At 42.9% G+C, this 14,263-nt stretch overlaps 1 protein-coding gene across 8 annotated transcripts in view; it reads right to left on the reverse strand.

Moving 5' to 3' along the window:
• The window catches only part of LOC143783036 (uncharacterized), a 251,852-nt gene that overhangs the window by 146,164 nt on the left and 91,425 nt on the right, over positions 1 to 14,263 (reverse strand). For all 8 annotated transcript variants that reach the window (XM_077271204.1, XM_077271209.1, XM_077271208.1 and 5 more), the window contains 5 exons: positions 10,218 to 10,320; positions 9,696 to 9,850; positions 4,282 to 4,368; positions 4,050 to 4,200; positions 605 to 763 (listed from right to left, as the gene is read on the reverse strand). In XM_077271204.1, coding sequence (XP_077127319.1) covers positions 605 to 763; positions 4,050 to 4,200; positions 4,282 to 4,368; positions 9,696 to 9,850; positions 10,218 to 10,320 — 655 coding nt within the window. The remainder of the gene's footprint in view (positions 1 to 604; positions 764 to 4,049; positions 4,201 to 4,281; positions 4,369 to 9,695; positions 9,851 to 10,217; positions 10,321 to 14,263) is intronic.

A 14,263-nucleotide genomic window follows, 5' to 3' on the forward strand; every position in this document is an offset into this window, starting at 1 on the left:
GTCTCATGCTATCACGAGTGTGAAAGCACAACCAACATTCAAAAGTGACCAAACATGAGCCAGAAAGCATTGGTACTGAGATGTGGTCTGTGGTCCCTACCTACAGAACCACTCCTTTATTGAGGGTGTCTTGATAATTGCCAATAATTTAAATCTGTTGTCTATTCGATTTGCACAACAGCATGTGAAATTGATTGTCAATCAGTGTTGCTTCCTAAGTGGACAGTTTGATTTCACAGAAGTTTGATTTACTTGGAGTTAGATTCTGTTGTTTAAGTGTTCCCTTTATTTTTTTGAGCAGTGTGTTATAGCTTTGTTACAGCATTTTTAATGTTAGTCCTAAAGTGACTGACCCCTCTACAGAAGGATTTGTAGGTACCCCCCTACAAAAGGATTTGCTTTCTCTTATGGATTCACTTCTGTCTTTGTGCTAAAAATATGCAGCTGTTAGAAATAATATTTTACACACATTTCCCTAAGATCTACATGACAGCCGCTGTTAATGTTGGGGGGCGCATGACGACAACGCATCAAACCGATCTCTGTGTGACCCTACCTTCAGTCTGCATCTAAAGTGTGCTACCTTCTTGTGTGTCAGTCTTACCTAATTCTGCAGCCAGGTGCAGAGCTGTGCGCTGCTTGTGGTCTCTGGCTTTGGTGTCTGCATCTTGCTTCAGAAGAGCTTTTAAAGAGTTAACTGCATCATATTTGGCGGCGTAATGCAGAGGTGTCTGGTGCCCCTTTGTTACTGCATTAATGTTTCCTGCAAAATAGGAGATAAGATAAATGAGCAGTGTAACATTTTATAAATGTAAATCTAATGTACAGTTAGGTCCATATATATTTGGACAGAGACAACATTTTTCTAGTTTTGGTTACAGACATTACCGCAATGAATTTTAAACAAAACAATTCAGATGCAGTTGAAGTTCTGACTTTCAGCTTTCATTTGAGGGTATCCACATTAAAATTGGATGAAGGGTTTAGGAGTTTCATCTCCTTAACATGTGCCACCCTGTTTTTAAAGGGACCAAAAGTAATTGGACAGATTCAATAATTTTAAATAAAATGTTAATTTCTAGTACTTGGTTGAAAACCCTTTGTTGGCAATGACTGCCTGAAGTCTTGAACTCATGGACATCACCAGACGCTGTGTTTCCCCCTTTTTGATGCTCTGCCAGGCCTTCACTGCGGTGGTTTTCCGTTGCTGTTTGTTTGTCGGCCTTTCTGTCTGAAGTTTAGTCTTTAACAAGTGAAATGCTGCTCAGTTGGGTTGAGATCAGGTGACTGACTTGGCCATTCAAGAATATTCACTTCTTTGCTTTAATAAACTCCTGGGTTGCTTTATCTTTATGTTTTAGGTCATTGTCCATCTGTAGTATGAAACGACGACCAATCAGTTTTGCTGCATTTGGCTGGATCTGAGCACACAGTATGGCGGCTCTGAATACCTCAGAATTCATTCGGCTGCTTCTGTCCTGTGTCACATCATCAATAAACACTAGTGACCCAGTGCCACTGGCAGCCATGCATGCCCAAGCCATCACACTGCCTCCGCCGTGTTTTACAGATGATGTGGTATGCTTTGGATCATGAGCTGTACCACGCCTTCACCATACATTTCTCTTTCCATCATTCTGGTAGAGGTTGATCTTGGTTTCATCTGTCCAAAGAATGTTCTTCCAGAACTGTGCTGGCTTTTTTAGACGTTTTTTAGCAAAGTCCAGTCTAGCCTTTTCCTTCTTGATGCTTATGAGTGGCTTGCACCGTGCAGTGAACCCTCTGTAGTTACTTTCATGCAGTCTTCTCTTTATGGTAGATTTGGATATTGATACGCCGACCTCCTGGAGAGTGTTGGTCACTTGGTTGGCTTTTGTGAAGTGGTTTCTCTTCACCATGGAGATTATTCTGCGATCATCCACCACTGTTGTCTTTTGCATTGATGAGTTCACCAGTGCTTTCTTTCTTTCTCAGGATGTACCAAACTGTAGATTTTGCCACTCCTAATATTGTAGCAATTCCTCGGATGGGTTTTTTCTGTTTTCACAGCTTAAGGATGGCTTGTTTCACCTGAATGGAGAGCTCCTTTGACCGCATGTTTACTTCACAGCAAAACCTTCCAAATGCAAGCACCACACCTCAAATCAACTCCAGGCCTTTTATCTGCTTAATTGAGAATGACATAACGAAGGGATTGCCCACACCTGTCCATGAAATAGCCTTGGAGTCAATTGTCCAATTACTTTTGGTCCCTTTAAAAACAGGGTGGCACATGTTAAGGAGCTGAAACTCCTAAACCCTTCATCCAATTTTAATGTGGATACCCTCAAATGAAAGCTGAAAGTCTGAACTTCAACTGCATCTAAATTGTTTTGTTTAGAATTCATTGTGGTAATGTCTATAACCAAAATTAGAAAAATGTTGTCTCTGTCCAAATATATATGGACCTAACTGTATCTATCATCTATCTATTATCTGTCTATTTATCCATCTATTATCTATCTATAATCTATCATCTATTATCTATCTACTATCTATCATCCATCTATTATCTATCTATCCATTATCTATCAATTATCTATCTATCTATTGTCCATCTATTATCTATCTATTTTCTATCTATTATCTATCATCTATCTATCAATTATCTATCTATTATCCATCTATTATCTATCTATTATCTATCTATCATCTATATATCTTTTATCTGTCTATCATCTATTATCTATCTACTATCTATCTCTCTATGCTATATGGACATCTACAGGAACTTTTCTGTCTGGTCTGTAACAGCTTCCCTCTTCTTTGAAGAATTTCTACAAGATTTTGGAGGTGTTTGTGGGAGTTTTTGCCCTTTCATTCAGAAGAGCATTTGTGGGGTCAGACCCTGATGTTGTGGGCAGGCCGGGATCACAATCTCCATTCTGATCCACCCCAAAAGTGTTGGATGGGTTGAGGTCTGAGCCCTGTGCAGCTGGTCATGTACTTCCACCACGCTCACCCTCCATGTCTGTATGGACCTTGTGAAATGGAGACAGTCATGGGGAACAGAAAAGGGTCTTCCCCAAACCGTTCCCACAAACCTGTAAGCTACAATTGTCCACAATGTCTTATGCTGAAGCATTTAGATTCCCCTTCACTGGAACTGAGGGGCCGATGCCTACCCCTGATAACAAGCCCATAGCATTATCCTCCTCCACCATCTGTACAGGGGGCACAATGCAGTCAGGGGTAACGTTCTACTGCTATTCACCAAACCCTGACTTCTCCATCAGGCGCCAGATAGAGAAGTGTGATCCATCACTGCACAGAACACGTTTCCTCCAGAGTCCAGTGGTGGCGGTTTTACACCTCTCTATCCAATGCTCAGCATTGTGCTTGGTGATGTACGGCTGAATGCAGCTGCTCGGCCATGGAGCTCCCAGCAGGGGCACAGTGTTTGTGCTGATACCAGAGGAGATCTGGACTCTGCAGTTATAGGGTCAGCAGAGTGTTGGTGATTTCTCTGCCCTCTGCTCCTCAGCACTCGGTGTCCCCGTTCTGTAACATTAGGGGTCTCCTCTTCGTGGCTGAGTTGCTGCAGTTCCTTCCACTTCTCAATATTATCACTCACAGGTGATGGGGGAAGATTTAAAAGTAAGAAATGTCATGAACGGACCTACTGTGACTTGTCACCCTGGATGCTCCTATTACAGTACGGCGCTGGTATCAGTAAGATATTCAGGATGAACCATTCTGGTTCAATGTATGACCAGGCAAACTATGTTACATTCTTCCTCTCCAGAGGTTTTCCTGAAGGACAGCTCCAATATATGCCAGTGTATAGCCATATAGTCACACAGTTCAGCCAATAGCCTACATAGTTAAAAAAAAGCAAAAAAACCTCGACTATGCACAGCGCTCATTCTTGTGCTGTAATTATATCCATGCTTTATATACTACACTATGAATAATTCATACTTCATCCATTGCATAATGCATTATATTTATTGTATGAACACAATGTCATGGCAGTAAATTTATGGATGAGTAGCAATAAATTTGCTCACCTCCTTGCTTTAATAAAAAGCTGACCATGTCGGGGTAATCCATTGCAGCTGCCACATGCAGCGGAGTGACTCCATAATGATCGGGCCTGTTTATATCCGCATGTCTTTTGATCAGGAATTGTGCCACTTCAGTGTGCCAGCTCTTGGACACCTAGATATGAAACACAGGTCACCTCCGCCCAGCAGCAGCCACCTACGTCCATTGTTATGGTGTCAGTAGAGGCCACCTCACCTCATGCATCACTGTCTGACCATGTCTGTCCACCTCATTTACATTGGAGCCTTGGGCGAGAAGATTATCAATGGTCTGAAAGCTGATCTGCAAAGTAACATATGACATTCAGGAAGCTGACAAATACCGTTGTACATCACTTTTTGGTTTATATTTACTTTGCCTTAGTGATCCTGAGTTACAGCCTGTATTATACTCCAGAGCTAAACTCACAATTCTACCAGGATCAGAGCTGAAATCTCAAACATTCCCTAGTGGTTCAATGTTTGCTCAGAGATTGTGCTGCTGATTGGCATTCATAACTGCAAGCACTGAATGGTAATGTAAAGAAAACTAACTGTCCCCTGCATGAGAGGGGCTCTGACTACACCAGCAAATAGTGAGTGCAGCTCTGCAGTATAATATAATGAGGTAACTCAAGATCAGTAAAGGATAAGTAATGTAATGTACGTACACAGTGACTGCACCAGCAAAATGGTGAGTGCAGCTCTGGGGTATAAGGGTACTGTCACACAGTACGATTTTGATCGCTACGACGGTACGATTCGTAACGTTCTAGCGATATCGTTACGATATCGCAGTGTCTGACACGCAACAGCGATCAGGGATCCTGCTGAGAATCGTACGTCGTAGCAGATCGTATGGAACTTTCTTTCGTCGCTTGATCACCCGCTGACATCGCTGGATCGTTGTGTGTGACAGCGATCCAGCGATGTGTTCGCTTGTAACCAGGGTAAACATCGGGTAACTAAGCGCAGGGCCGCGCTTAGTAACCCGATGTTTACCGTGGTTACCAGCGTAAACGTAAAAAAAACAAACAGTACATACTTACATTCCGGTGTCTGTCCTCCGGCGTCTCAGCTTCTCTGCACTGTGTGAGCGCCTGCCGGCCGGAAAGCGAGCACAGCGGTGACGTCTGACGTCACCGCTGTGCTTTCCGGCTATGGCGCTTACACAGTGGAGAGAAGCTGAGACGCCGGGGACAGACACCGGAATGTAAGTATGTACTGTTTGTTTTTTTTACGTTTACGCTGGTAACCAGGGTAAACATCGGGTTACTAAGCGCGGCCCTGCGCTTAGTTACCCGATGTTTACCCTGGTTACCGGGGACTTTGGCATCGCTCCAGCGCCGTGATTGCAAAGTGTGACCGCAGTCTACGACGCTGGAGCGATAATCATACGATCGCTGCGACGTCACGGATCGTGCCGTCGTAGCGATTAAAATGGTACTGTGTGACGGTACCCTAATACAGGATGTAACTCAGGATCAGTAATGTAATGTATGTACACAGTGACTGCCCCAGCAGAATAGTGAGTGCAGCTCTGGAGTATAATACAGGATGTAACTCAGGATCAGTAATGTAATGTATGTACACAGTGACTGCACCAGCAGAATAGTGAGTGCAGCTCTGGAGAATAATACAGGATGTAACTCAGGATCAGTAATGTAATGTATGTACACAGTGACTGCACCAGCAGAATAGTGAGTGCAGCTCTGGAGTATAATACAGGATGTAACTCAGGATCAGTAATGTAATGTATGTACACAGTGACTGCCCCAGCAGAATAGTGAGTGCAGCTCTGGAGTATAATACAGGATGTAACTCAGGATCAGTAATGTAATGTATGTACACAGTGACTGCACCAGCAGAATAGTGAGTGCAGCTCTGGGGTATAATACAGGATGTAACTCAGGATCAGTAATGTAATGTATGTACACAGTGACTGCACCAGTAGAATAGTGAGTGCAGCTCTGCAGTATAATATAATGAGGTAACTCAAGATCAGTAAAGGATCAGTAATGTAATGTATGTACACAGTGACTGCACCAGCAAAATAGTGAGTGCAGCTCTGGAGTATAATACAGGAGGTAACTCAGGATCAGTAATGTAATGTATGTGCACAGTGACTGCACCAGCAGAATAGTGAGTGCAGCTCCGGAGTATAATACAGGATGTAACTCAGGATCAGTAATGTAATGTATATACAGTGACTGCACCAGCAGAATAGTGAGTGCAGCTCTGGGGTATAATACAGGAGGTAACTCAGGATCAGTACAGGAACAGTAATGTAATGTATATACACAGTGACTGCACCAGCAGAATAGTGAGCGCAGCTCTGGGGTATAATACAGGATGTAACTCAGGATCAGTACAGGATCAGTAATGTAATGTATGTACACAGTGACTGCACCAGCAGAATAGTGAATGCAGCTCTGGGGTATAATACAGGATGTAACTCAGGATCAGTAATGTAATGTATGTACACAGTGACTGCACCAGCAGAATAGTGAATGCAGCTCTGGGGTATAATACAGGATGTAACTCAGAATCAGTACAGGATCAGTAATGTAATGTATGTACACAGTGACTGCACCAGCAGAATAGTGAGCGCAGCTCTGGGGTATAATACAGGATGTAACTCAGGATCAGTACAGGATCAGTAATGTAATGTATGTACACAGTGACTGCACCAGCAGAATAGTGAATGCAGCTCTGGGGTATAATACAGGATGTAACTCAGGATCAGTAATGTAATGTACGTACACAGTGACTGCACCAGCAGAATAGTGAGTGCAGTTCTGGGGTATAATACAGGATGTAACTCAGGATCAGTACAGGAACAGTAATGTAATGTATATACACAGTGACTGCACCAGCAGAATAGTGAGCGCAGCTCTGGGGTATAATACAGGATGTAACTCAGGATCAGTACAGGATCAGTAATGTAATGTATGTACACAGTGACTGCACCAGCAGAATAGTGAGCGCAGCTCTGGGGTATAATACAGGATGTAACTCAGGATCAGTACAGGATCAGTAATGTAATGTATGTACACAGTGACTGCACTAGCAGAATAGTGAGTACAGCTCTGGAGTATAATACAGGATGTGCCTGTCAGGACTCTGAACATTTTTTTTACCTTTTTGTGCATTACTGCCCTTTTCCAAGATGGCGTCTTTGGTCTCATGTGCACTGTGTCTTCCTGCTATAAAACTCCACCCCAGCCTTCAGTCTGTGCTAGAGTATTCTGCCTTGCATCCAGCTCCTGACCTCTGGTGACTCCCTGGCTATACACCTGCTCCTGTGAACCTGTGGGGTTATCCTGCTACTCTGCTCTGAGTTTCTGCTGCATACACCAGTTCCAGTAATCCTCCTTCATCTGCTGCTCGTGTTTGCTTCCATCTGCATTTGCTGGACATGTAAGCTGTTTCTGTTCTGCAAGAACCTGAGACTATTACCCAGGCCTCCCTGGTTGAGCTAAGATATTATTTGAACTGCCTTATAAGCATATCTATCTGTGTTGTGGACTAAGCAAGGACTTATTCGTGTCAAGTATCCTCAAGAATAATTGTGCTTCATAGACGTTCTGCGTGATTGCATTTTCCTCTGAAGTTTCCTATAGACTGCTGAGCTACATTTGATATTTGCACCAAGTGTTGTGGACTTGAGTTTCTCTCTGCACCTGTTTGAATCACCGTGTGATAATATAGACTTTACCACTTATAAAACTGTGTCCTGTAGTTGTCTTGTTCCATGCAAAGAGTCTCCTGAGTTATCCCCTATAATTATTACAGTAACTCAGGATCAGTACGGGATCAGTAATGTTATGTATGTACACAGTGACTGCACTAGCAGAATAGTGAGTGCAGCTCTGGAGTATAATGCAGGATGTAACTCAGGATCAGTAATGTAATGTATGTACACAGTGACTGCATCAGCAGAATAGTGAGTGCAGCTCTGGGGTATAATACAGGCTGTAACTCAGGATCAGTACAGGATCAGTAATGTAATGTATGTACACAGAGACTGCACCAGCAGAATATTGAGTGCAGCTCTGGGGTATAATACAGGATGTAACTCAGGATCAGTACAGGATCAGTAATGTAATGTATGTACACAGAGACTGCACCAGCAGAATATTGAGCGCAGCTCTGGAGTATAATACAGGATGTAACTCAGGATCAGTACAGGATCAGTAATGTAATGTATGTACACAGTGTCTGCACTAGCAGAATAGTGAGTGCAGCTCTGGAGTATAATACAGGATGTAACTAAGGATCAGTACAGGATCAGTAATGTAATGTACACAGTGACTGCACCAGCAGAATAGTGAGTGCAGCTCTGGAGTATAATACAGGATCAGTACAGGGTCAGTATAGGATCAGTAATGTATGTACACAGTGACTCCACCAGCAGAATAGTAAGTGCAGCTCTGCAGCATAATACAGGATGTAAGTCAGGATCAGTACAGGATAAGTATACTTTACTTACTTATACCTTACTCAACTTTTTTATTTTCTATCTAGATACACAAAGATTTATGCAAACCATGAGAAACTTGAGAAATGTTAAAACTGTACCTTGGATCTTTGACAGTAAAACCATTTGTCAGCCATGCACAGTGTGAATGTAGAGGTGAGGAGTAGTGTTGAGCGATACCGTCCGATACTTGAAAGTATCGGTATCGGAAAGTATCGGCCGATACCGGCAAAGTATCGGATCCAATCCGATACCGATACCCGATACCAATACAAGTCAATGGGACTCATGTATCGGACGGTATTCCTGATGGTTCCCAGGGTCTGAAGGAGAGGAAACTCTCCTTCAGGCCCTGGGAACCATATTAATGTGTAAAATAAAGAATTAAAATAAAAAATATTGCTATACTCACCTCTCTGACGCAGCCTGGACCTCACCGAGGGAACCGGCAGCGTTCTGTGCTTAAAATGCGCGCGTTTCCTTCCTTCCGTGACGTCACGGCTTCTGATTGGTCGCGTGCCGCCCATGTGGCCGCGACGCGACCAATCACAGCAAGCCGTGACGTAATTTTGAGGTCCTGGAAGCCTAATTCTAGGCATTCAGGATTTTAAAATTACGTTCCGGCTTGTGATTGGTCGCGTCGCGGTCACATGGGCGACGCGACCAATCACAAGCCGTGACGTCACGGGAGGCAGGACACGCGCGCATTTTAAGCAAACAACGCTGCCGGTTCCCTCGGTGAGGTCCAGGCTGCGTCGGAGAGGTGAGTATAGCAATATTTTTTATTTTAATTCTTTATTTTACACATTAATGTTGTATTTTACACATTAATGTTGTTTCGATACCGATACCCGATACCACAAAAGTATCGGATCTCGGTATCGGAATTCCGATACCCGCAAGTATCGGCCGATACCCGATACTTGCGGTATCGGAATGCTCAACACTAGTGAGGAGCACTGTGCGACCACCACTCATATTGACAGTAAATGAAGCAGTGGTCGTACGTGCTCCCTACCGCTGTACTCACACTGAGACTTTTAGACCCGTTCTCTTGATTTATTCCCTATCCTGTAGATATGTAATAAGTGCTCTGTCTGCCCGGTGTTTCATACATAAAGCCGATTGTGACCGAAGATGGAGGGAGATACCTGCTCGCCTTCATTCTTGCTGAGATGTATGAAATATTTTAGAATGGTGAACTGATTCTTGAAGTTGGTCACTTCCTCTGGGAGATGAATGGACTCCTCACCGATGTCATCACATTTGTCCTCCAGGCCCACATAGGTTTCAGAAGAAGTGCGACCTACATTCAGGATGCAACAGGGGAGTGAGTTGTAAGGTACTAAAAATATGCGGTTGTGTGGGATGCCTAGTGACGCAGATGGACTGGTGACTTAGGAGTGGAGTGGATTGTTGTATGACTTCCTTTCAGCCAAATTGGTACATACAGCACACAAATGGAAAGTGATTGGGTGAATCAGTACAGCCTTGTTCACATGGTGCAGTTTTCATGTATTTTATGTAAACTGTGAACAGAGAAAATGTGGAAATGCAAATTTTATATTTCATTTACAGGATCCACTGCTGGTTTTGGCAAAAAAAAAAAAAAAATACAAGTATGAAGTCCACCAGGACAACACTAGGCACAGCGCGAGTCGCACATGCACTACCTGGTTTGGCAATGTCATCTTTCGATCTCTTCAGGAGAGGGAAGTACTTGGTGTATTGAGTGTGTATCCAAGAGAACTTTTCATCAGAAGCCATAACATGCCCCTTTAGGAGAAAAACATACAAACTGAGTCAAAATCAATCAATGTAAAAATGAAGGTACTTAGAGCCGCAAGTTGGCCAATTCATGTCTGTGCCAATCAGCATTGGCAAGGTGGCCATTTTTTTACCTTTTTATCCGACATACCTGTCCTGGACCAAAAGCTTCCACATTAAAAGGGCAGGTAGGATTCAGCACTCATCCTTATGCCATGTGCATACAGAGTTTTTGGAGCAGAAACGCTAAGTTTTTCTTAGTTCTGTAAGCAATGGCACACCAGCTATTGTGGAATCGTTACTGCCATAAGGTACTTTATGGGGGCCGCACTGCTCTGAATTTCATCTTCTGCATTTCCTGAGAAATCAGCTACCTGCAGGCACCACTAGAGGGAGCTGCGTGCATACAGAATTAAAGTGTTATACCTACAATCACATTATTCTTTGCAATGCACTGTTAAAATACAGACAAAGGCCAGCATTACCGTTTCTTTCTTGTACCTTTATCAATCATCTCCATCTGCCACTTTGCGAATGCCTGATCCTTTTCTTAGGCTGGCGTCACACTGGCATATTGCATCCGATGCGAGAGCATCGGATGCAATATGCTAATGACACTCGGCTCCTGCTCGCAGCAGAGCAGGAGCCGAGTGTCATGCGTCTGTGCTCCGATTCTCTCGCACAGGGAGGATCGGAGCACAGCTGCGGAGGAGGCGGAGAAATTAATTTCTCCATCTCCTCCATTGCTAGGGTCCGCTTATAACGCACATCACTCGGATGATATCCAAGTGATGTGCGTTGTCTCACTTGCACCCATAGGCTTATATGGGTGCGAATGAGCCGAGAGTTTTCCTCGGTCCTAGACAATCGCAGCATGCTGCGATTGTCTCGGACCGAGGAAAACGGCCGGCAAAAAGTCGGCTGCTGGGAGCTGCCCTATAGCTTAACATTGGTCCGAGCGCAATGTGATTTTTTATCGCTTTGCACTCGGCCGTTTAAAACGCCAGTGTGACGCCAGCCTTACACTGCTAAACCTACATGTCCCAGGAGCATCTTACTTCTTCTCAGTGCTGCACACTACTCCCTCCCTTTCCTCTGTACTCCTGACCAACTCCTTCACTCTGAGTTATCAATGTAAACTAAGTGTATAATTCACCTTATGCTTCTGTGCACTTTCTCAGCTACTGTACAGTCCCCTGCCTGACCGTTGTTATCTTCTGCCATTTACATCAGTATACCTGCCTGTGTGGTTTTACATCATTGTTAGCTGGTTTCTCTCAGAGCTCAACTCTCCTACTCTCCTGAACTACAGTTCTTGTAAGTTGTATAATGAGTTGTTTGTTACCTGTTGCTGATAGACATGTCATGTGAAACTGCAAATGCTACTCTTTAGATGCATATGGCAGAAGATAATCCACTGCCATATGTATTGACAGAACAGCATTTGCAGTTTCAAATCACTGATCTCTCATCAGCAAAGGACATAGAAAGCTCAGCTCCTCACTGCCTAGTTATTACAAGCTATGTTGTGGAAGAGTGCAGGAGAGTTGAACTCCGCTTGAAACCAGCTAATGATGTAATATTACAAAGTCATCTTTATTGATGGAGATTGCAAAAAAAAAATCAGCCAGGCAGGGTACTGTACAGAAGCAGAGTGTATTGTGAAGGTAAAGTACACTCTACATCAGTTCGGAAGGCAGAGCAGAGCTATGCTGACAGGAAACTAGATGAGAGAGACTGCATTGCCTATGATCGACCAGGAGCAGTGAAACTACGGCAGGATGGTTTCAATGGCAATTGTTGGATAAATAAAGGAAGGGCATCCTTTGGAGCTATGTGCAAAAAAAAATCAAGTTATATTGGCAAAAATGAATAAATACATGTGTACATTATTATAAAACCACATTGTGATTTTGTGAATAGCCCATTAAAGGCAGTTACCACCTCCAAAATGCAAATTTAGCTTCTTAAACATTTATATAAGGGACTTAGCCCCTTAAAAAAATCATACCAGCAACATACCATAGTCTTTTAAACCATATGTAAAAGTCTGCAAACTGGTACCCCATCCAATTTACATATCTAACACTATCCCTGAAGCTTGATTGATATCGCACGTGTTTTACATTTTTTTAATCACAATTTAATCTAAGTTGGAGGTTTTATTTCCCCAATTTCCAGTACATTATGTGGCAAAGTGAACATTCAAAATGACAACTTGCCACGTATAAAAAAAAAAGCCATCAAATGGCCATATCGACAGAAAAATAAAAAAAAAGTTAAACAAAATAAAACGCAAAAAAAGCAAAACTGGCCTCGTCGGGGAGGGCTTAATGCAGATGTAGTATATCTGGGGCAACTCATTTGGCCCTATGGTTTCTGAGCATAAACTGGACTATAACAGATATACTGACTATATTCTGCATATACAGCCTGCATAAGGAGCGATAGTTACACAGAAGGCTGAGTATATGTATACACATGTCTAATATTATAATGTGTGCCATGTCTACGTTTACATACAAATATTATATTTCTGTATATTTACATAGATATTCCTTTTATTCATTTGTCTATTATAAAATGAACATCTTTTGCACTTAATATCAGTACGTTATCGGCAGTAATACACTGCTGCCAGGCCGGCTTTGCTGTAATTGTACAGGTTTATTTTTATCTTCGTCAGATTTATGCCAGAAGACAAATTCATTATTCATGAGGGGAGATATATCCTGAAGGGGTGTCTTCATCATCATCCAAGGACTGTGCTCTGTTCTGCTTCTCGGAGCTCCTCCTTATTGAAATCAGTGCCCCTGTGTGTTCTCTGGATTCGAGGAACATAATAACGCCGCTAGTAAATGCTACAGTCAAAATTATATTTATAGGAAATAATGGTAAATAATACAGTTACAGTATATACAGTGGCTTGCAAAAGTATTCACCTCCATTGGCTTGTTACCTACTTTGTTACATTACAGCCTGTGTTTCAATATTTTTGTAATCCGATTTCGGTGTGATGCATCAGCACTAAATACCGTAAAGATCAAGGAGATCTCCAAACAAGTCAGGGACAAAGTTGTTGAGAAGTACAAGTCAGGGTTTGGGTATAAAAAAAATCTCCCAATCTCTGATGATCCTCTGGAGCACCATCAAATCCATTATCATCAAATGGAAAGAATATGGTACCACAACAAACCTGCCAAGAGAGGGCGCCCACCTAAACTCTCAGCCCGGGCAAGGAGGGCAATAATCAGAGAGGCAGCGCAAAGGTAACTCTGAATGAGCTGCCAAGTTCCCAAGCAGAGACTGGAGTATCTGTCCATAAAACCATAATAAGCATACAGTCCATAGAGGTGGCATTAATGGAAGAGTGGGCAGAAAAAAACTTTACTTACACACAAAAATTGTAAGGCTCGTTTTGAGTTTGTCAAAAGACATGTGGGAAACTCCCCAAATGTATGGAGGAAGGTGTTTTGGTCAGACGACAGGAAAATGGAACTTTTTGGCCACCAAGGTAAACGCTATGTCAGGCACCAAACCAACACAGCTCATCACCCCAAGAACACCATCATGGTGGTGGCAGCATCATGCTGTGGGGATGTTTTCGGCAGCGGCGACAGGGAAAATGGTCCGAGTCGAGGGGGAAGATGGATCTTGCAAAATACAGGGATAATCTTGAGCAAAACCTGTTTAAGTCTGTCAGTGATTTAAGACTTCAACGGAGGTTCACCTTCCAAAAAGACAATGACCCAAAGCATTCTGCTAAAGCAACACTTGAGTGGTTTAAGGGGAAACATGTAAATGTTTTGGCATTTGCTAGTCAAAGCCCAGACCTTAACCCAAATGAGAATCTGTACTCAGACTTGAAGATTGCTGTACACCAAAAAAACAATCTAACCTGAAGGAGCTGAAGCAGTTTTGCATTGAGAAATGGGCAAAAATCACAGTGGCC

This window comes from Ranitomeya variabilis, chromosome 6 (genome assembly GCF_051348905.1).
Source record: "Ranitomeya variabilis isolate aRanVar5 chromosome 6, aRanVar5.hap1, whole genome shotgun sequence".
Lineage (NCBI taxonomy): Eukaryota > Metazoa > Chordata > Amphibia > Anura > Dendrobatidae > Ranitomeya > Ranitomeya variabilis.